Here is a 25,259-nt window from a genome sequence, read left to right as displayed (position 1 = left end):
GGTAAGAGACATTCATTCATTCATCCCTAACCCCTACACCACGCTACCTACCTGGGACATACAGGGTAAGAGACATTCATTCATCCCTCCCTAACCCCTACACCACGCTACCTACCTGGGACATACAGGGTAAGAGACATTCATTCATCCCTAACCCCTACACCACGCTACCTACCTGGGACATACAGGGTAAGAGACATTCATTCATCCCTAACCCCTACACCACGCTACCTACCTGGGACATACAGGGTAAGAGACATTCATTCATCCCTAACCCCTACACCACGCTACCTACCTGGGACATACAGGGTAAGAGACATTCATTCATTCATCCCTAACCCCTACACCACGCTACCTACCTGGGACATACAGGGTAAGAGACATTCATTCATTCATCCCTAACCCCTACACCACGCTACCTACCTGGGACATACAGGGTAAGAGACATTCATTCATCCCTAACCCCTACACCACGCTACCTACCTGGGACATACAGGGTAAGAGACATTCATTCATTTATTCATCCCTAACCCCTACACCACGCTACCTACCTGGGACATACAGGGTAAGAGACATTCATTCATTTATTCATCCCTAACCCCTACACCACGCTACCTACCTGGGACATACAGGGTAAGAGACATTAATTCATTTATTCATCCCTAACCCCTACACCACGCTACCTACCTGGGACATACAGGGTAAGAGACATTCATTCATTCATCCCTAACCCCTACACCACGCTACCTACCTGGGACATACAGGGTAAGAGACATTCATTCATTCATTCATCCCTAACCCCTACACCACACTACCTACCTGGGACATACAGGGTAAGAGACATTCATTCATTCATCCCTAACCCCTACACCACGCTACCTACCTGGGACATACAGGGTAAGAGACATTCATTCATTCATCCCTAACCCCTACACCACGCTACCTACCTGGGACATACAGGGTAAGAGACATTCATTCATCCCTAACCCCTACACCACGCTACCTACCTGGGACATACAGGGTAAGAGACATTCATTCATTCCTCCCTAACCCCTACACCACGCTACCTACCTGGGACATACAGGGTAAGAGACATTCATTCATCCCTAACCCCTACACCACGCTACCTACCTGGGACATACAGGGTAAGAGACATTCATTCATCCCTAACCCCTACACCACGCTACCTACCTGGGACATACAGGGTAAGAGACATTCATTCATTCATTTATTCATTCATCCCTAACCCCTACACCACTCTACCTACCTGGGACATACAGGGTAAGAGACATTCATTCATCCCTAACACCCTACACCACGCTACCTACCTGGGACATACAGGGTAAGAGACATTCATTTATTCATTCATCCCTAACCCCTACACCACTCTACCTACCTGGGACATACAGGGTAAGAGACATTCATTCATTCATTTATTCATTCATCCCTAACCCCTACACCACTCTACCTACCTGGGACATACAGGGTAAGAGACATTCATTCATTCATCCCTAAACCCTACACCACTCTACCTACCTGGGACATACAGGGTAAGAGACATTCATTCATTCATTCATTTATTCATCCCTAACCCCTACACCACGCTACCTACCTGGGACATACAGGGTAAGAGACATTCATTCATTCATTCATTTATTCATCCCTAACCCCTACACCACGCTACCTACCTGGGACATACAGGGTAAGAGACATTCATTCATTTATTCATCCCTAACCCCTACACCACGCTACCTACCTGGGACATACAGGGTAAGAGACATTCATTCATTTATTCATCCCTAACCCCTACACCACGCTACCTACCTGGGACATACAGGGTAAGAGACATTCATTCATTAATTAATTCATTCATCCCTAACCCCTACACCACTCTACCTACCTGGGACATACAGGGTAAGAGACATTCATTCATTCATTCATTCATCCCTAACCCCTACACCACTCTACCTACCTGGGACATACAGGGTAAGAGACATTAGTTCATTCATTCCTCCCTAACCCCTACACCACGCTACCTACCTGGGACATACAGGGTAAGAGACATTCATTCATTAATTAATTCATTCATCCCTAACCCCTACACCACTCTACCTACCTGGGACATACAGGGTAAGAGACATTCATTTATTCATCCCTAACCCCTACACCACGCTACCTACCTGGGACATACAGGGTAAGAGACATTCATTCATTCATTCATTTATTCATCCCTAACCCCTACACCACGCTACCTACCTGGGACATACAGGGTAAGAGACATTCATTCATTCATTCATTTATTCATCCCTAACCCCTACACCACGCTACCTACCTGGGACATACAGGGTAAGAGACATTCATTCATTTATTCATCCCTAACCCCTACACCACGCTACCTACCTGGGACATACAGGGTAAGAGACATTCATTCATTTATTCATCCCTAACCCCTACACCACGCTACCTACCTGGGACATACAGGGTAAGAGACATTCATTCATTAATTAATTCATTCATCCCTAACCCCTACACCACTCTACCTACCTGGGACATACAGGGTAAGAGACATTCATTCATTCATTCATTCATTCATTCATCCCTAACCCCTACACCACTCTACCTACCTGGGACATACAGGGTAAGAGACATTAATTCATTCATTCCTCCCTAACCCCTACACCACGCTACCTACCTGGGACATACAGGGTAAGAGACATTCATTCATTAATTCATTCATTCATCCCTAACCCCTACACCACTCTACCTACCTGGGACATACAGGGTAAGAGACATTAATTCATTCATTCCTCCCTAACCCCTACACCACTCTACCTACCTGGGACATACAGGGTAAGAGACATTCATTCATTTATTCATCCCTAACCCCTACACCACGCTACCTACCTGGGACATACAGGGTAAGAGACATTCATTCATTCATTCATTCATCCCTAACCCCTACACCACTCTACCTACCTGGGACATACAGGGTAAGAGACATTCATTCATTCATTCATTCATCCCTAACCCCTACACCACTCTACCTACCTGGGACATACAGGGTAAGAGACATTAATTAATTCATTCATTCATTCATCCCTAACCCCTACACCACTCTACCTACCTGGGACATACAGGGTAAGAGACATTCATTCATTCATTCATTCATTCATTCATTCATCCCTAACCCCTACACCACTCTACCTACCTGGGACATACAGGGTAAGAGACATTCATTCATTCATTCATCCCTAACCCCTACACCACGCTACCTACCTGGGACATACAGGGTAAGAGACATTCATTCATTAATTAATTCATTCATCCCTAACCCCTACACCACTCTACCTACCTGGGACATACAGGGTAAGAGACATTCATTCATTCATTCATTCATTCATCCCTAACCCCTACACCACGCTACCTACCTGGGACATACAGGGTAAGAGACATTCATTCATTCATTCATCCCTAACCCCTACACCACGCTACCTACCTGGGACATACAGGGTAAGAGACATTCATTCATTCATTCATTCACAACGTTGTTGATGCACTTATTAATGAAGCCGGTGACTGATGTGGTAAACTCCTCAATGTTATCGGATGAATCCCAGAACATATTTCAGTCTGTGCTAGCGAAACATTCCTGTAGATTAGCATGAGGTTAAAATGAAACATTCCTGTAGATTAGCATGGGGTTAAAATGAAACATTCCTGTAGATTAGCATGGGGTTAAAATGAAACATTCCTGTAGATTAGCATGGGGTAAAAATGAAACATTCCTGTAGATTAGCATGGGGTTAAAATGAAACATTCCTGTAGATTAGCATGGGGTTAAAATGAAACATTCCTGTAGATTAGCATGGGGTTAAAATGAAACATTCCTGTAGATTAGCATGGGGTTAAAATGAAACATTCCTGTAGATTAGCATGGGGTTAAAATGAAACATTCCTGTAGATTAGCATGGGGTTAAAATGAAACATTCCTGTAGATTAGCATGGGGTTAAAATGAAACATTCCTGTAGATTAGCATGGGGTTAAAATGAAACATTCCTGTAGATTAGCATGGGGTTAAAATGAAACATTCCTGTAGATTAGCATGGGGTTAAAATGAAACATTCCTGTAGATTAGCATGGGGTTAAAATGAAACATTCCTGTAGATTAGCATGGGGTTAAAATGAAACATTCCTGTAGATTAGCATGGGGTTAAAATGAAACATTCCTGTAGATTAGCATGGGGTTAAAATGGAAACATTCCTGTAGATTAGCATGGGGTAAAAATGGGGGTACAATGGATTTCAGCTTCCTTGCGTTCAAATCACCAACCACGAGAAGCACCTCCTCTGGATGAGCATTTTGTTATTTGCTTATGGCCCCATACAGCTCGTTGAGTGCGGTCTTAGTGCCAGCATCATTTTGTGGTGGTAAATGGAAGGCTAGGAAAAATAGAGATGAAAAACAACTCTTGGTAAATAGTGTGGTCTGCATCTTATCATGAGGTATTCTAACTCGGGCGAGCAAAAAGGTCAAAACGTCCTGATCATTTAGAAATCGTGTACCTGGGACACAGGGTAAAATATTCATTCATTCATCCCTAACCCCTATACCACGCTACCTACCTGGGACATACAGGGTAAGAGACATTCGTTCATTCATCCCTAACCCCTATACCACGCTACCTACCTGGGACATACAGGGTAAGAGACATTCATTCATTCATTCATTCATTCATTCCTAACCCCTACACCACGCTACCTACCTGGGACAGAGGGTAAGACATTCATTAATTCATCCCTAACCACTATACTTGCCTGGTAACTTGGTTATATTCACGGAGTACCAGGACCGAGTGTATATAACCAACACATGAATGTTTCTTATCAAAATAAGAAGTGATGCAGTCAGTCTCTCCTCAACTCTTAGCCAAGAGAGACTGGCATGCATAGTATTAATATCAGCCCTCTGATTACAATGAAGAGCAAGACGTGTTTACAGAGAAATAGGATTGTATTTGGTTAAACACCATTTTTTTGCCCAACAGTTTGCTAAAAACTGTCAGCAAGCTGATAGGTCAGCTGTTAGAACCTGTAAAGGCCAGCTTTACCACACTTTGGTAGCGGAATGGCTTTGGCTTCCCTCCAGGCCTGAGGACAAACACCTTCCTCTAGAGTCAGATTAAAAATATGACAGATAGGAGTGGCTATAGAGTCAGCTACCATCCTCAGTAGCTTTCCATCTAAGTTGTCAACTTTAACTTGACGCAATGCTAACTTACACTGCTTTTCTTTCATTATTAGTTTTTAATGCATAAATACGATGGCGCACCGTTCGTTGGTACTTCCTGAATAAATTTGCCCACTTTGCCAATGAAGTAATCATTCAAATAATTGGCAACATCAAAAGGTTTTGTGATGAAGAAGCCATCTCATTCGATGCACTTAATCTATTTAGTCATAGTGTTGTTCATATTCGATTCACTTCATCTATTTAGTCATAGTGTTGTTCATATTCGATTCCATCATACACAATATTAATTCATCCATTCTGTAGTCAGGTGTCTGTCCGTTGGCAGGTTCATTTATCTCTCTCTCTCTCTCTCTCTCTCTCTCTCTCTATCTATATATAGTCAGGTGTGTCTGTTCCTGAAGAGAGGGGCTTGTCAGACGGAGGTTGATGAGGAAGGTCACGACCCTCTGAGCATGGCTGTCCAGGCCGCTAACGCCGATATTGTTACACTGTAAGTCACACACACACCAAAGCTATGCATTCACACACACACACACCTCTGAGCATGGCTGTCCAGGCCGCTAACGCCGATATTGTTACTGTTATAGTTGTTTTGCTCAACACAGAAAAGTTCACAGAATGTTCACCGAAAACATCTGATACCTCTTCTAAAAGCCCCCCCCCCCCCCGACTCACTAAATGACTAAAATATATAAAATGTTACCCAAAGTTTGGTTAATATTATTCTGTTTTCTGTTTCTCTCCTATATATTTTTCCTACCTCACTCTCTCCAACCCTACCCACCTCCCTCACCCTCTCCAACCCTACCGTCCTTCTCCTACCTCTCCCCCACCCTCTCCCTTTCCTCCCTCACGCTCTCCCTCTCTCTCCCAGGTTGCGGTTAGCACGGATGAATGAGGAGATGCGCGAGGCAGAGGGTCCGTTTGGTCAGCCAGGTCAATACCCCAGCAGCTCACCAACTGAACATCAGTACAGGAAATGTATTCAGGAGTTTATCTGCCTCACAATAGACTACTGTTAGGGGGCACCACTGAGGCAGGGGGCGCCACTGAGGCAGTGTGCATCCCAAATTGCACCCTATTCCCTATGTAGTGCACTACTTTTGACCTGGGCCCACTACAAAAGTAGTGCACTACATAGGGAATAGGGTGCAATTTGGAATACAGATTAGCCACTACTAACTGGGCATATATAGGCATATCATACAGGGCAGAGTAGTAGGGTGAAGTTACCCTTAGATATACTGGTCTGGAGTCAGTTTTGCATTGTTACCGTAAGTGGTTAGGGTTATGATTTGTAGAGGGTAAAGCTGATTCTAGATCTGTGTCTAAGAGCAACGTCTACTGGGAGTGTGTGAAGAGAAGATGAGTGAGGTGAGAGAAACAAGGCCCTACTGACCGTAGCGCAGAACAACGACATTATATCTTTCCAACAAAATGCTTCTCTTCTTGCTAACCTGGCGTCTATATCCAGATCTTTTAACCACATAGCTAGCTGCTTTCCACACCATTCATATTATAAACTGAGTGAAACAGAGTGTATCTGGCTGTTCCTAATAGTCTTGTCTGTGGTTCTCACTGTCAGGCCGTTTACTCGCTATTCTGCTCAACACTCCTGCCTCTCGTACACTCTTAGAAAAAAACTAAAAAGGTGCTATCTAGAACCATTAATGGTTCTTCGGCTGTCCCCATAGGAGATCCCTTTGAAGAACCCTTTTTGGTTCCAGGTAGAATCCTTTTGGGTTCCGTATAGAACCCTTTCCACAGAGGTTTCTACATGGAACCCAAAATAGTTCTACCTGGAACCAAAAAAGGTTCTCCTGTGGGCACAGCCAAAGAACCCTTTTTATCGTAGCGTAGGCCTTCCTGTCCATATATTACCTTCCCTCTCTTACCAGTAAGGACCTAAGCTTCCACAGAGTCTTTACAATATTATTCTACAGTGTTCTATTCAGCATTTTACAGTAGTTTAGAACATTATATTATGGTGTTCTATTCAGCATTTTACAGTAGTTTAGAACATTATATTATGGTGTTCTATTTAGCATTTTACAGTAGTTTAGAACATTATATTATGGTGTTCTATTCAGCATTTTACAGTAGTTTAGAACATTATATTATGGTGTTCTATTTAACATTTTACAGTAGTTTAGAACATTATATTATAGTGTTCTATTTAACATTTTACAGTAGTTTAGAACATTATATTATAGTGTTCTATTCAGCATTTTACAGTAGTTTAGAACATTATATTATTGTGTTCTATTCAGCATTTTACAGTAGTTTAGAACATTATATTATAGTGTTCTATTTAGCATTTTACAGTAGTTTATATTCCAGAATTTGATAATACCATAAGAATTTATCAGCGGCCCATTGTGTTATAATTAATTAGAATCTATCGATTTAGAAATAATGGCATGATTACAGTATGTCTATAACTCCGTATTCCTTAAAGGGTTAAAGCTGGTCTGAAAAGGAAGCCTTTTTGTCCTTATATCTTCTGTGGGAGATCTAGGTTAAATGTAATTCAGTGGCGACATGTGCAGGGCAGGACTTGGTTCCAACTGTTGTTCTACAGTGGCATGAGGTTACAGTGATATGGAATGGGTGTTGTGTGGCTGCTATAGGCATGGTCAAGGAAGGTCCACTGCGTTAGTCTGTGAAGGTGGGGTCGTCATGGTTTACTGTGTGTAATGGGAAGGGACGGATGGAGGGGTGAAGTGGTAAAAAAATGTGATGAGAATACTGAAGGACTGATGGATGGAGAAAGAGACAAACACCTGCTTTGTTGTTACTTGCGAGTGAGGTGAGTGAGGTGAGTGAGTGAGTGAGTGAGTGAGTGAGTGAGTGAGTGAGTGAGTGAGTGAGTGAGTGAGTGAGTGAGTGAGTGAGTGAGTGAGGATTAAATGCTATATTATTATTATTATTATTATTACGATGAGATCTTAATGTAAAATACTTTCCCTTCCTACGGTAATGTGATTTCTTTATAGTTGTTGTCGTGTTTACGTCATGCTCTCTCATTTTGCTTGTTGAGTTTCTGTCTTTTTGTTTGTATTCGTTTATTTATGTTAAAATAGGGTAGCAAAATTCCACTCCGGAATCTTCCATACAGGATTTCTAGAAAACCGAGGAATTTGGGGAAAGTTATTGGAATTTTGTAATCCTACGTTCAACCAGGAGGACTAGTGCAATGATGATTATTAGGATTCACAATTCATATGTTTCTGTAAATTATTTTCCTTTTTTTTTAATCTTTCAAACTTTTCAATATCCTCACTTTTTTTTCTTACTGGATATGTTTTGGTCTGGTCTTGCGTCATTGTGCCACACACACATTCTGGCTTCAGTTCTAAACAAGGGTTTCACCAACCCTGTCCCTTCAACGTCCCCACTGAACTATACCTAGAATTACTGTACTAGACTTTTTGAAAAATCATTTATTTATAGACATTCTAGTGATTACGTGTTTCTATATCTATATTTCAAACCTTTTTTTGATTACAGTCATTCAGTGTTTACTGATAAAGACATCTTCTTCACGACCACACCAGTGGTGCTTTGGTTGACTTAGGGAGAGGAAGAGCTAGACCCATTGAATTATCATCAAAACACATTGTAATTCTATGGTTACAACTGACTGTCTTCTCTGGTCATCATTGCTCAATGCTCATTATATTCTGCATGCTTTTCGGTTGTGACCAGAACGTTCTAGAATGTATGTACGCGTTCTAGAATATGCTGTTGGGCGTTTTAGAATGCTGCGTAGTTCTTGGGGGCGTTCTAGAATGCTGTCTGCATTCGGAGCATGACAATCTCCTATTGGTCCCCTCATGGTGCTGTGCAGTCCTGTTAAAAAGCATGAGCTACTGTACAGTACAGCCACTTCCTCTGATGTCCTAAAACAACTTCCTCCTGTCTCTTTGGTAGACATATGGACCTCTGTGCCATCTCTACGTCCACTTCTGGACCAGCTATAGCTTCACTGTTTTGTCAATTTGATTTATTTTTCCTTTTTACTGAAACATAGAGCTGAACTGTTTTTCATTAGCTAGCCGACCTCTGTTTGTTCCTCAACTATGTTGGCATGAAGTCCTAAAGGAGTTAGATTTTTTTTGTTCTCTGCCAAAGACTTTGGAAAAGGGAAGTGTGCAACAGTGTTGTTAGGCATCAATCAGTTTAACTTCAGCGGAAATACATAAATACAGTGTTTAACATCTGATAACAAGTGGTATAGTGAAACAAAGTGGTAGAAACAGTGTCCGTCAGTGTTTTTACAAAATGTTCAAAAGAAAATGGTCACAGAACAATTATTATTTTCATCAATTGTTTTTTATTTTCAGAGTGTGGCAGCAGGTGATATTCTGCAATGACCATCTGAAATGATTTGGAATTCAAAGCAAAACAATGGGAGTGATAAATTGGATATATTCGACCAGGGACTGTGACTAAATAGGGTGGTAACCTAGCCCAGCTGAAGTGATGGGTGTTGTTTCTTAGTGTTTTAACATTGGAGTTAAATGATGCTTCTAAACAAACAAACATGCTGTAAATAAAAATGTTTTTTTTTATTTTAACTCTTGACTCAAACTGCCTGCGCTGACTTCCACATTCCACCATGGAACCCGGCCTGTTCCATTCTGTCTGTTCTGATTCTGTTCTCTTCTTCCAAACTTCCTGCTCTGACTTCCTCATTCCACCATGGAACCCGGCCTGTTCCATTCTGTCTGTTCTGATTCTGTTCTCTTCTTCCAAACTTCCTGCTCTGACTTCCTCATTCCACCATGGAACCCGGCCTGTTCCATTCTGTCTGTTCTGATTCTGTTCTCTTCTTCCAAACTTCCTGCTCTGACTTCCTCATTCCACCATGGAACCCTGCCTGTTCCATTCTGTCTGTTCTGATTCTGTTCTCTTCTTCCAAACTTCCTGCTCTGACTTCCTCATTCCACCATGGAACCCGGCCTGTTCCATTCTGTCTGTTCTGATTCTGTTCTCTTCTTCCAAACTTCCTGCTCTGACTTCCTCATTCCACCACGGAACCCTGCCTGTTCCATTCTGTCTGTTCTGATTCTGTTCTCTTCTTCCAAACTTCCTGCTCTGACTTCCTCATTCCACCACGGAACCCTGCCTGTTCCATCTGTTCTGATTCTGTTCTCTTCTTCCAAAAATCTATCTGTACAATCTTTTGGAATATTGTTACATAGCTATCTCTCTGTACTACTTGGGGAAACAAACATCCGTGTATTAATATCTCTACATTTGGATATCTTTGGAATAACTTTCTTTGTTCCTTGGTTTTAGAAACACTGAGATGGTGATAAAAAAAAATTATGCATAAAGAGAATAAAACCAAGAAACTCTTGAACTCTTAACCTTGCTTGACTGCTTCTGCCTCATTTCTGACTCCTGTCGTCTTCTCTCCTTGTAAACAATCCTTCTCCCTACGTTGCCGTAACTTTGCGGTTGGAATGTTACTGGAACGTTGGGAGAACATTACTCACTGGTCGCAGGGTAATTCCCTCGTCTATACTGTAACTGCGTTAGCACACGACCTCACTTTAAGCATTCAACAAGGCACAGTACAGTCCCATGAAGCTAGAGCCAGATCAACGGGTCATATACTCATCTCAGAGGTCTTTCTTTTACCCAACTCTCTTCTGTCTCCTTTCCTGAGAAAAAAATACACCGTCTGTTTCCAAAATGGCACCCTATTCCCTACATAGTGCACTACTTTTGACCAGAGCCCACTACTTTTGACCAGAGCCCTAGTTCAAAAGTAGTGCACTATACACTGAGTATACTAAACATTAGGAAGTGTTGCAGTTCTTGACACACTCAAACCGGTGTGCCTGGCACCTACTACCATACCTCGTTCAACAACACTTACATATTTTGTCTTGCCCCTTCACCCTCTGAATGATACACATACACAATCCATGTCTCAAGGCTTAAAAATAATTATTTAACCATGTCTCCTCCCCTTCATCTACACTGATTGAAGTGGATTTAGAAAGTGACATCAATAAGGGATCATAGCTTTTCACCTGGATTCACATTTTTGTCATTTAGCAGATGCTCTTATCCAGAGCGACTTACAGTTAGTGAATTCATCTCCAGATAGCTAGGTGGACCAGTCATAGTCAGTACATTCATCTCCAGATAGCTAGGTGGACCAGTCATAGTCAGTACATTCATCTTCAGATACATTCATCTCCAGATAGCTCGGTGGACCAGTCATAGTCAGTCCATTCATCTCCAGATAGCTAGGTGGACCAGTCATAGTCAGTACATTCATCTCCAGATAGCTAGGTGGACCAGTCATAGTCAGTACATTCATCTACAGATAGCTAGGTGGACCAGTCATAGTCAGTACATTCATCTCCAGATAGCTAGGTGGACCAGTCATAGTCAGTACATTCATCTACAGATAGCTAGGTGGACCAGTCATAGTCAGTCCATTCATCTACAGATAGCTAGGTGGACCAGTCATAGTCAGTCCATTCATCTCCAGATAGCTAGGTGGACCAGTCATAGTCAGTCCATTCATCTACAGATAGCTAGGTGGACCAGTCATAGTCAGTCCATTCATCTCCAGATAGCTAGGTGGACCAGTCATAGTCAGTACATTCATCTCCAGATAGCTAGGTGGATCAGTCATAGTCAGTACATTCATCTCCAGATAGCTAGGTGGACCAGTCATAGTCAGTACATTCATCTACAGATAGCTAGGTGGGACAACCACATATCACAGTCATAGAAAGTAATTTTTTTCCCTCAATAGAGTAGCTATCAGTAGAGTCCGAGCTAGAAAGGGGGGGGGTAGAGGGTGCAAAATGCAGGTTTTATTTTATGGGGAAGTGGGGATATATAGTCAGTTGTACAACTGAAATGTGTCTTCTGCATTTAACCCAATGTACGGTCTCTGAATCAGAGAGGTGCGGGGGGGCTACCTTAATCAACGTCTTTGGCATCCGGGGAACAGTGGGTTAACTGCCGGCCTATCAGGGAACAGTGGGTTAACTGCCTTGTTAATGGGGCAGAACAACACATGTTTACCTTGTCAGCTCGGGGATTCAATCCAGCAACCTTTTGGTTACAGGCCCAACGCTCTAACCACGTTTCAGATGTTTTCACCTGGTCAGTCTATGCAATGGAAAGTGCAGGTGTTCTTAATGTTTTGAAAAGTCAGTGTATAGGGAATAAGACACAGCCAAAGTAGGTTTGTAGTGTTTTGTCGACCGCTATCTGAGAAAAAGAATAAACTGACGACTGTTGTTGCTTCCGTTGCTACAGGCGTTGCCATGGGGACCAGCAGGAAGGTAAAGCGCAAGGATAGTGTTCGGGATAGAGTGAGTGATGCATCATGGTCTATCTCGCCTTGGGGGTATGGTGTGTTTGGTGTCCCCCTCTGTGGTCCATGCTATCCGGGATCCTTGGGGACATCCCTAACCTATCGGAAGTTGAAATGTAAAATGGTTAAGAAATGGTTATTAAGGTTCGGATAAGGGTCAGGTTAGGTTTAGGATAGGAATGTCCCAGGGATCCCAGATAGCTCTGACCATCTCTCTGTCCTACTGGTGTACATGATCATATATTTAAGGAACCTCAATCTCTCTTCAAATGGTGCGCACGCACACACACACACACACACAAACACACACGCACAAACAAACACACATACACAAAAACAAACACAAAACACACACACACACACACACACACACGCACAAACAAACACACATACACAAAAACAAACACAAAACACACACGCGAACACACTTGCTTTGGGAGAAAATTTGGTTGGGTGACCTCACTGTTATTGTTCATCTTTGTTAGGTCTCTTCCCACTGTGTGATAATGTTGTTCTACTTATCAATGGATCAACGCTTTTCTAAACGTTGACAGCTGTGAAGGAAGTAGGCTACAGACGTTTGGTGATTGCAATGACCCGTTCTATCCCAGCTTTCACAATCATTACAAATTATGCTCGTCAGTATTTACCACAGGACTGAAAACACATTGGGTTTTATTTTGAATTTTGTCTACATTATCCCCTATACCCCACCAGTAACACTTTTGGCTAAACTTCTTACCAGAGAACGAGAATATAAATATCTGTATTCGTTGTTATCGAATAGAAACCCTCCCAATGGATTACTATGAATTAAGAAGCTTACCTCCAAAACACTATAAGAACGAAGAGATATAGTTTCTACACTTAGCTTATAGTAATACTTCACTAAATACTCGTAGGAACCAACACAGCCATAGGGAAGATTATTTATTTTTAATTTTATTTAACTTTTATTTAACTAGGCAAGTAAGTTAAGAACAAATCCTTATTTACAATGACGGCCTAGGAAGAGTGGGTTAACTACCTTGTTCAGGGGCAGAACGACAGATTCAAGATGAATGATATGACACATTGTTGATCCTATTGTAAGAATTTGGAATCGAATTCTGTGAACCTCTTGAGTTCCGGGACTTATGTGTTCATTGTAGCCTCCTGTGAGCTCCTGAGCCAATAGGAAGCCTGTATTCACCACGAGTAGAAGGGATGCACACCGAACAGAGCAGATTTCGATCAACCATAGAGAATGATAGAGGCCTCTAGAGGCCAAAAGGCGGTTTTAGCATGGGCAGCGCCATTGAGTGCTTCCACCGTGCTTCCACCATTTTAAAGTAGTCAAAGTAACTGGGTGGGGATTCCTATGGTTTGTTGCCTCAATGGCGCTCCCATGATGCCACAGATCCTTAAATGTCACAGATATAAAGATGAGTCCTCTATCTCTCTCTAGGGGATCGACCCTTAGGCAAGGTGGTCAGGATGTTCACCACTATGGCTGCGTTTGCACAGGCAGCCGAATTCTGATCTGTTGCTCAATTATAAGGAAAAGTGCTGATCTGATTGGTCAGAAGAATTACTCACTCCGGCTTCAGGGATGGGCAATATAACATTACTATAGAATACTGTAGGGCATTAGAACTATAGAACATTACTATAGGGCATTAGAACTATAGAACATTACTATAGAATACATTAGAACTATAGAACATTACTATAGAATACATTAGAACTATAGAACATTACTATAGAATACTATAGGGAATTAGAACTATAGAACATTACTATAGGGCATTAGATCTATAGAACATTACTATAGAATACTATAGGGAATTAGAACTATAGAACATTACTATAGAATACATTAGATCTATAGAACATTACTATAGAATACATTAGATCTATAGAACATTACTATAGAATACTATAGGGCATTAGAACTATAGAACATTACTATAGGGCATTAGAACTATAGAACATTACTATAGAATACATTAGAACTATAGAACATTACTATAGAATACATTAGATCTATAGAACATTACTATAGAATACATTAGATCTATAGAACATTACTATAGAATACTATAGGGCATTAGAACTATAGAACATTACTATAGGGCATTAGAACTATAGAACATTACTATAGAATACATTAGATCTATAGAACATTACTATAGAATACTATAGGGCATTAGAACTATAGAACATTACTATAGGGCATTAGAACTATAGAACATTACTATAGAATACATTAGAACTATAGAACATTACTATAGGGCATTAGATCTATAGAACATTACTATAGAATATATTAGATCTATAGAACATTACTATAGAATACTATAGGGAATTAGAACTATAGAACATTACTATAGGGCATTAGATCTATAGAACATTATTATAGAATACATTAGATCTATAGAACCTTGGCGTGATCCTGGACAACACCCTGTCGTTCTCCACTAACATCAAGGCGGTGACCCGATCCTGTAGGTTCATGCTCTACAACATTCGCAGAGTACGACCCTGCCTCACACAGGAAGCGGCGCAGGTCCTAATCCAGGCACTTGTCATCTCCCGTCTGGATTACTGCAACTCGCTGTTGGCTGGGCTCCCTGCCTGTGCCATTAAACCCCTACAACTCATCCAGAACGCCGCAGCCCGTCTGGTGTTCAACCTTCCCAAGTTCTCTCACGTCACCCCGCTCCTCCGCTCTCTCCACTGGCTTCCAGTTGAAGCTCGCATCCGCTACAAGACCATGGTGATTGCCTACGGAGCTGTGAAGGGAACGGCACCTCCATACCTTCAGGCTCTGATCAGGCCCTACACCCAAACAAGGGCACTGCGTTCATCCACCACTGGCCTGCTCGCCTCCCTACCTCTGAGGAAGCACAGTTCCCGCTCAGCCCAGTCAAAACTGTTCGCTGCTCTGGCACCCCAATGGTGGAACAAGCTCCCTCACGACGCCAGGACAGCGGAGTCAATCACCACCTTCCGGAGACACCTGAAACCCCACCTCTTTAAGGAATACCTAGGATAGGATAAAGTAATCCTTCTAACCCCCCCCTTAAAAGATTTAGATGCACTATTGTAAAGTGGTTGTTCCACTGGATATCATAAGGTGAATGCACCATTTTGTAAGTCGCTCTGGATAAGAGCGTCTGCTAAATGACTTAAATGTAATGTAAAATGTAATAGAACATTACTATAGAATACTATAGGGAATTAGAACTATAGAACATTACTATAGGGCATTAGATCTATAGAACATTACTATAGAGCATTAGATCTATAGAACATTACTATAGAATACATTAGATCTATAGAACATTACTATAGAATACATTAGATCTATAGAACATTATTATAGAATACATTAGATCTATAGAACATTACTATAGAATACTATAGGGCATTAGAACTATAGAACATTACTATAGAATACTATAGGGCATTAGATCTATAGAACATTACTATAGGGAATTAGATCTATAGAACATTACTATAGAATACTATAGGGAATTAGAACTATAGAACATTACTGTAGGGAATTAGATCTATAGAACATTACTATAGAATACTATAGGGAATTAGAACTATAGAACATTACTGTAGGGCATTAGAACTATAGAACATTACTGTAGGGCATTAGATCTATAGAACATTACTATAGAATACATTAGATCTATAGAACATTACTATAGAATACTATAGGGCATTAGGACTATAGAACATTAGTATAGAATACTATAGGGCATTAGATCTATAGAACATTACTATAGAATACTATAGGGCATTAGAACTATAGAACATTACTGTAGGGCATTAGATCTATACCTGTCCAATCATTTTAGACCAGTGCCATACTGAAGTACAGAAACCAATCCTGATAATTACCTGATAGTTTTCCTATAGTAGATGTTCTGATCTAGTCCTGATACTGTGCTTTACTAACACTGGGATCTCTGAATCAGTGGGCTTCATTTAACACCACACAGGGTGACAGATTATCTGTGGGCGATCTAGTGATCTAGTCTGAACCTCTGATCAAATCAAATCAAGTCATCGCTAGTTCTAGCTCTGGTCCAGGCCGTTAGTGTGTGTTCCTTCATTAACCCACACAGCCACACTAATGCCCGGGACCAAAGCTACTCTATTCCTTGGGGAGCCACAGTGCCCGAATGGCGCCCCCTTGTGATTGTAATGTCCCCTCTTGCAGGTGACACAACATATCACATCTTTCGGGAGTTCTCTCTCATGGCGTCCCACCAGCCCGAGAAGCTAAAGAGGAGAATACACTTCAACAACTGCCCGAGGTAGTCCATGAGGACATCAAAACATACTTCAGCCACTGCCTGAGGTAGTCAAAGACTCCTAACTTGAATCAGACTCTGAAGTGACTTACTAACAAGTCTCTGTGTCCTACACCTGAGATCTATTTAGGTAGAGCACCACCACCAAGACAGATCTATTTAGGTAGAGCACCACCACCAAGACAGATCTATTTAGGTAGAGCACCACCACCAAGACAGATCTATTTAGGTAGAGCACCACCACCAAGACAGATCTATTTAGGTAGAGCACCACCACCAAGACAGATCTATTTAGGTAGAGCACCACCACCAAGACAGATCTATTTAGGTAGAGCACCACCACCAAGACAGATCTATTTAGGTAGAGCACCACCACCAAGACAGATCTATTTAGGTAGAGCACCACCACCAAGACAGATCTATTTAGGTAGAGCACCACCACCAAGACAGATCTATTTAGGTAGAGCACCACCACCAAGACAGATCTATTTAGGTAGAGCACCACCACCAAGACAGATCTATTTAGGTAGAGCACCACCACCAAGACAGATCTATTTAGGTAGAGCACCACCACCAAGACAGATCTATTTAGGTAGAGCACCACCACCAAGACAGATCTATTTAGGTAGAGCACCACCACCAAGACAGATCTATTTAGGTAGAGCACCACCACCAAGACAGATCTATTTAGGTAGAGCACTACCACCAAGACAGATCTATTTAGGTAGAGCACCACAAACAACAAGGGGGCTGTAATAATAAAGGAAGAGAAAAGGGGGCAACTCATCTCCAGATGTGAAGATTATATTCAGGCCTAGAATAGATAGTTTTACACTGGAAGGCAGATAGAGGGACTAGGATTGAGTCCCAAATGGCACCGTATTCCCTATGTACTGTAAATTAAATAGGGTGCCATTTTGGAGACTGCCTAGAAGGTGAGGAGTAGGTGGAGGAGGAGGGACTCACACTGCAAGCCTCCATCCATAGCCTCACCTCTGACGTCTGGAAAATGTACTTCCAGGTTTAAAGTTCAACAGAATGGGAGGTCTTCCTACGATGTTTACATGTTGTACTTGTTATTAATGTGTTAATTGCTCTGGTATAAAAACATTAATACTTTCAATACTCCACCTTTCTACTTGTTTATTAGCATTCTACCTTGTGCATGCCAAAACGGCCCATAGGGCAGTGAGTCTTGTTTCTGCAGCGTGAGGCTGAAGTACATCCCTGGATAGGACATTAGTCTTATCACAGGTTCATAACTGCATAATGATGTATAATCTAAATTCAAATGTGTTATTTCCTTATTTTCTTGGATTTACATTTTCTAAATGTTTTAAGTACACAGTGTATGTGGTGATGAAAGGTTGATTTGTTAAACTTCTTACATTTTTCTTCAATCAGTTTTGATATAAACTTTTCAGTGGTGCCCTGGTGTTCTCCTAGCACGCGGTCATTACTCTCAGTTCCATTGTATTACACACAATAGAGTCATCATTAGATGAAGGCGTCTTCTGTACGGGAGAGTTTTATTAAGAGCCGGCGTTACGCTCGGTCTGAACATTTAACACGCATCGTTTACGGTACGGTTTTGCAAGCATAAGGACCTTATCTTTATTATATTTTTTTAAGGTTAAATTGATACACACCTTTTATAGGGTTCCCACATGGCCGTATCTCCATTTAAACACTAGTTTAGGGAAAACATACGGAAGACAGAGTGCTAATTAATTATCTGCGTCTCCGAACACCTGTGTGTAAATGGAAGATGACAAACACGTGTTGTCACTGAAAAATACTGTGGGCTGCAACTGTGTTGAAACCGGTTAAAACGGCGTACACTGTTTATTTTGTGTATTTTGTATTTGGGAAGTTATTTAGAGGGGATTCATGCTTCTAGAACCGTACTGCAATTGAGAATCGATTCAGGTTTGGATTGAATTTGGCTTCCAGAACTACTTCACCTTTTAACAGAACGTGTAAGGTCATTGGACCATAAGGAGTAACATTAGGTTTCTCCAGTTTATTATTGGGCGATTGTTCCCTTAGTTAGAGAGAGTGAAAAATAGCAATTTCAATTCATGCTTGATTTGTATTACTGTTTGTACAGACACACACAAAGGTACAGACACATGCATACTGCATACATTATGATATTGTTGTATGGTGGTATTAAACATGTTTTGTACTGTAGATATGTAGTGGTGTAATAATGTTATATGATGTACTGTTTTATCTGTTGTTTTATATGTAATGCAAGTGCTTTAATATGTTTGGACCCCAGGAAGAGTAGCTGCTGCATTGGCAGGAACTAATGGGGATCCATAATAAACCCCAGGAAGAGTAGCTGCTGCATTTGCAGCAGGAAGTGGGGATCCCTAATAAATACACATACAGTACAGATAAATGTGTCCTACATACAAGATAGAAAGTGTGAATATATATATATATATATATATATATATATATATATATATATATATATATATATATATATATATATATATATATTCAGACAAATTATTATTTGGTGGAAATAAATGGGGCTATAAAATCATTTAAATGTCTGTTGGTCGTTCTTCTACATTCTATTAGGATTATTTAATACAGTTCAATGATTTAGAAACACCGACTGTATACATCATACATGGCGGCAGGTAGCCTAGCAATTGGGCCAATAACCCTGAAAGGTTGCTGGTTCGAATCCCCGAGCCGACTAGGTGAAAAATCTGTTGACCTGCCCTTGAGCATGACACTTAACCCCTGTAAAACGCTTTTAAATAAGACATTTTTTCCTAGTAGGTGAGTGCCCTCTGGTGGTCATTTGAGAGCCATCTATAATTATGTCGGCCTGCACATGACCCACATCATACCCAGTGAATGATATATGATGATGTCTAGGATCATACCCTAACTGTCCATCCTATCACTGTTAATGAGTGAAGAAGAAGAAGAAGAATTTATCGTACCAAAGGTTCTTGGTCCATTTATACGAAAACAGTCTGAAATATAAATACATTTTATTACAGTGGTATACATTTACACAATGTAATATTAAATGTTGTCAAACTTGAACAAGCAAACACTGATAATCAAAGTCAACATATACCTTAGTACAATCAACCACCCCTAAATAATTATCTTCAAGAAAGACAGCTTAGTCCTCAAAACACACATTCAGGTACAAAGAAATGCTCTCATCCTGCAGAAAAGAGGTGGTTTTATACGCACTTTGCATGTTCATCCCCAATTAGTCCCCTGGGAAACATGGTTCCTACCTTGTCACAGTACCATGAAGTAGGCTAACCTACACGAGACAGACTCTTTTCACGCCACTTTCGATACAAAGGGATTTTCACATTAGTTTAGAAAAGCATTTTTGCTAACCCTAACCCTTTTCCTAATCGTAACCTCAGTTTCCTAACCGGTCACGTTAATTCTCCAACAAGCTATGTAATTTATCCTAACCTGCTACGATAAAGTCACTTCGGTATTAAACTAGCATGAAAATAGTGTTTGCCTATGCTATAAATCAACCCTGAATAACAGGTCTGTATATCGTCAAATACCACAAGCCTCTATTAGAACACTAATCATTACAGTTGAATAGTATTCTCATTCTGCCACACCTCAATTAACAACTAACATTGATTAACCTTTATTCACAGAGCACAACATGTTATATATAAAACATAAGATGCATACATTTTGTGTGTTTTATTCAGTCAGATCCTTTACTTATGAAGAAGAAGAAAAAACGATTTAGAATGACAAATTATGTTAAATTAACTCTAAATAGACTATTTGTACACTTTACACACTTTGCTTTGGATTGCACATAGTGCATTTGTATTGATCAAATTGTAAAACTATAAGTAATGTTGTTGCAAATATGATTCAATTTGTTTGGATAAATTATATTTTTTTATATGACTGTTACAATGTAACTATTGCACAATGAGTTTCTAACTGTGGTGACAACATCGTAACATCAAGTGCAGAGGACGTGTATCACGTGTTTGGCCCACACTCCCCTACAGTAGATTAGACAGTGAAACACGCAGGCGAAGCGATTACCGTTCTCCTAGCAGCAGGATATTATGCTGGCAGCACGATCACGTTTTATATATAAATAAATAAGAGTCCCCTGCAAAAACATGCTAAACTGGGAATATCGATTCTTTTTTTTTAACGGATGCGATACAACTCCTTTTCACAGCATCGCAAACACCTTTAAAAAAATAAATGGATAATTTTTTCGTATTTATTTTGAAATTTTCACAAATACTGGTATGTTGAAAGCTATTGTGAAAGTTATAACGAAATAAATACACTTTTAATAAAATACAAATATATGTTATTGGAATTACTCAATAGAGTCTGCAAGACTTAAAAAGGGTCTCTTGTGCTGGGCAATGGGTTTATTACAAAATACTGGTGAATCTTTAATCCATCAACTCCATTCACTGAAGTGCAATACACAGTATATGGGATACTTATTGGCTTGTAGAGAGAAAACTTTTCAACATGTCTCAGCTAAAGTGGGGTGGGAAATACTCAGTAGGGTGTCTACTAAACAAATATGTGTCGTTTTGGATGGGGACTGTGTTGTACATATTCAACAGCACTTCTTTCTCCACATTGTTGTTCTGAAAGCTTGATTATATTGTGTACTGTTAGCCTTGTAGCATTGTTGTTCTGAAAGCTTGATTATATTGTGTACTGTTAGCCTTGTAGCATTGTTGTTCTGAAAGCTTGATTATATTGTGTACTGTTAGCCTTGTAGCATTGTTGTTCTGAAAGCTTGATTATATTGTGTACTGTTAGCCTTGTAGCATTGTTGTTCTGAAAGCTTTATTATATTGTGTACTGTTAGCCTTGTAGCATTGTTGTTCTGAAAGCTTGATTATATTGTGTACTGTTAGCCTTGTAGCATTGTTGTTCTGAAAGCTTGATTATATTGTGTACTGTTAGTCTTGTAGCATTGTTGTTCTGAAAGCTTGCTTATATTGTGTACTGTTAGCCTTGTAGCATTGTTGTTCTGAAAGCTTGATTATATTGTGTACTGTTAGCCTTGTAGCATTGTTGTTCTGAAAGCTTGCTTATATTGTGTACTGTTAGCCTTGTAGCATTGTTGTCTCTTGTAATACATTTTCAACTCTACAAAAAGTACCTTTGCTGACCTTGATCGATAATCTTGACAATATAGCTTGTAAATAATATTGTGTCTGTTATATATATTTTTTAAACTAGGTAATAGTCCTATACCTTTACAATACACTGGTAACCTTGATAGATAAGAAGCACATATCGGCCTACAACTTGTAAATAATTTTCCCGATTGCTGTTCAGAAAGTATGATTATGCTGTGTCCTAATGGGCTGGTTTATATTCATTACATTTATTTATTACAAATAGATTAGAATTCGTTTTGATAAAAAAGTTTGGCTTTTGTATTTATTTGTTTCTTTTCTTTTTGTGTATATTGATTTCAGGACCATGGATAGTACATTTACATTTACATTTAAGTCATTTAGCAGACGCTCTTATCCAGAGCGACTTACAAAATTGTGCATTCACCTTATGATATCCAGTGGAACAACCACTTTACAATAGTGCATCTAAATCTTTAAGGGGGGGGTTAGAAGGATTACTTTATCCTATCCCAGGTATTCCTTAAAGAGGTGGGGTTTCAGGTGTCTCCGGAAGGTGGTGATTGACTCCGCTGTCCTGGCGTCGTGAGGGAGCTTGTTCCACCATTGGGGTGCCAGAGCAGCGAACAGTTTTGACTGGGCTGAGCGGGAACTGTGCTTCCTCAGAGGTAGGGAGGCGAGCAGGCCAGAGGTGGATGAACGGAGTGCCCTTGTTTGGGTGTAGGGCCTGATCAGAGCCTGAAGGTACGGAGGTGCCGTTCCCCTCACAGCTCCGTAGGCAAGCACCATGGTCTTGTAGCGGATGCGAGCTTCGACTGGAAGCCAGTGGAGAGAGCGGAGGAGCGGGGTGACGTGAGAGAACTTGGGAAGGTTGAACACCAGACGGGCTGCGGCGTTCTGGATGAGTTGTAGGGGTTTAATGGCACAGGCAGGGAGCCCAGCCAACAGCGAGTTGCAATAATCCAGACGGGAGATGACAAGTGCCTGGATTAGGACCTGCGCCGCTTCCTGTGTGAGGCAGGGTCGTACTCTGCGAATGTTGTAGAGCATGAACCTACAGGATCGGGTCACCGCCTTGATGTTGGTGGAGAACGACAGGGTGTTGTCCAGGGTCACGCCAAGGCTCTTAGCACTCTGGGAGGAGGACACAAGGGAGTTGTCAACCGTGATGGCGAGATCATGGAACGGGCAGTCCTTCCCCGGGAGGAAGAGCAGCTCCGTCTTGCCGAGGTTCAGCTTGAGGTGGTGATCCGTCATCCACACTGATATGTCTGCCAGACATGCAGAGATGCGATTCGCCACCTGGTTGTCAGAAGGGGGAAAGGAGAAGATTAATTGTGTGTCATCTGCATAGCAATGATATGAGAGACCATGTGAGGATATGACAGAGCCAAGTGACTTGGTGTATAGCGAGAATAGGAGTGGGCCAAGAACAGAGCCCTGGGGGACACCAGTGGTGAGAGCACGTGGTGCGGAGACAGATTCTCGCCACGCCACCTGGTAGGAGCGACCTGTCAGGTAGGACGCAATCCAAGCGTGGGCGGCGCCGGAGATGCCCAGCTCGGAGAGGGTGGAGAGGAGGATCTGATGGTTCACGGTATCAAAGGCAGCAGATAGGTCTAGAAGGATGAGAGCAGAGGAGAGAGAGTTAGCTTTAGCAGTGCGGAGAGCCTCCGTGACACAGAGAAGAGCAGTCTCAGTTGAATGCCCAGTCTTGAAACCTGACTGATTAGGATCAAGAAGGTCATTCTGAGAGAGATAGCAAGAGAGCTGGCCAAGGACGGCACGTTCAAGAGTTTTGGAGAGAAAGGAAAGAAGGGATACTGGTCTGTAGTTGTTGACATCGGAGGGATCGAGTGTAGGTTTTTTCAGAAGGGGTGCAACTCTCGCTCTCTTGAAGACGGAAGGGACGTAGCCAGCGGTCAAGGATGAGTTGATGAGCGAGGTGAAGGTCTCCGGAAATGGTCTGGAGAAGAGAGGAGGGGATAGGGTCAAGTGGGCAGGTTGTTGGGCGGCCGGCCGTCACAAGACGCGAGATTTCATCTGGAGAGAGAGGGGAGAAAGAGGTCAAAGCACAGGGTAGGGCAGTGTGAGCAGGACCAGCAGTGTCGTTTGACTTAGCAAACGAGGATCGGATGTCGTCAACCTTCTTTTCAAAATGGTTGACGAAGTCATCCGCAGAGAGGGAGGAGGGGGGGGAGGGGGAGGAGGATTCAGGAGGGAGGAGAAGGTAGCAAAGAGCTTCCTAGGGTTAGAGGCAGATGCTTGGAGTTTAGAGTGGTAGAAAGTGGCTTTAGCAGCAGAGACAGAAGAGGAAAATGTAGAGAGGAGGGAGTGAAAGGATGCCAGGTCCGCAGGGAGGCGAGTTTTCCTCCATTTCCGCTCGGCTGCCCGGAGCCCTGTTCTGTGAGCTCGCAGGTCGCTAGTAGCAGGTCATTTAATAACCCTCTGGGACCATGGATAGTAGCAGGTCATTTAATAACCCTCTGGAACCACGGATAGTAGCAGGTCATTTAATAACCCTCTGGGACCATGGATAGTAGCAGGTCATTTAATAACCCTCTGGGACCATGGATAGTAGCAGGTCATTTAACATTTAATAACCCTCTGGGACCATGGATAGTAGCAGGTCATTTAATAACCCTCTGGGACCATGGATAGTAGCAGGTCATTTAACATTTAATAACCCTCTGGGACCATGGATAGTAGCAGGTCATTTAATAACCCTCTGGCACCATGGATAGTAGCAGGTCATTTAATAACCCTCTGGGACCATGGATAGTAGCAGGTCATTTAATAACCCTCTGGGACCATGGATAGTAGCAGGTCATTTAATAACCCTCTGGGACCATGGATAGTAGCAGGTCATTTAATACCCCTCTGGGACCATGGATAGTAGCAGGTCATTTAATAACCCTCTGGGACCATGGATAGTAGCAGGTCATTTAATAACCCTCTGGGACCATGGATAGTAGCAGGTCATTTAATACCCCTCTGGGACCATGGATAGTAGCAGGTCATTTAATAACCCTCTGGGACCATGGATAGTAGCAGGACATTTAATAACCCTCTGGGACCATGGATAGTAGCAGGTCATTTAATAACCCTCTGGGACCATGGATAGTACCAGGTCATTTAATAACCCTCTGGGACCATGGATAGTAGCAGGTCATTTAATAACCCTCTGGGA

General features: G+C 41.6%; 1 protein-coding gene across 10 annotated transcripts in view; it reads left to right on the top strand.

Annotated features, from left to right (window-relative positions):
- The window catches only part of LOC106583764 (arf-GAP with coiled-coil, ANK repeat and PH domain-containing protein 3), a 213,771-nt gene extending 194,421 nt beyond the window's left edge, over window positions 1-19,350 (top strand). For 4 of the 10 annotated variants that reach the window (XM_045705083.1, XM_045705084.1, XM_045705081.1 and 1 more), the window contains exons 23-26: window positions 5,632-5,742; window positions 6,127-6,233; window positions 12,549-12,604; window positions 16,823-19,350. In XM_045705083.1, coding sequence (XP_045561039.1) covers window positions 5,632-5,742; window positions 6,127-6,233; window positions 12,549-12,604; window positions 16,823-16,888 — 340 coding nt within the window. In that variant the 3' untranslated portion in view covers window positions 16,889-19,350. Of the gene's footprint in view, window positions 1-5,631; window positions 5,743-6,126; window positions 10,633-12,548; window positions 12,605-16,822 lie in introns of those variants that run through there. The other 6 variants (XM_045705088.1, XM_045705087.1, XR_006761277.1 and 3 more) reach the window with 5 other exon arrangements.
- The last annotated feature ends 5,909 nt before the right edge of the window (window positions 19,351-25,259 follow it).

This window comes from Salmo salar, chromosome ssa22 (assembly GCF_905237065.1).
Source record: "Salmo salar chromosome ssa22, Ssal_v3.1, whole genome shotgun sequence".
NCBI classification, from domain to species: Eukaryota; Metazoa; Chordata; class Actinopteri; order Salmoniformes; family Salmonidae; genus Salmo; species Salmo salar.
This window is presented reverse-complemented; position numbering and strand designations above follow the sequence as displayed.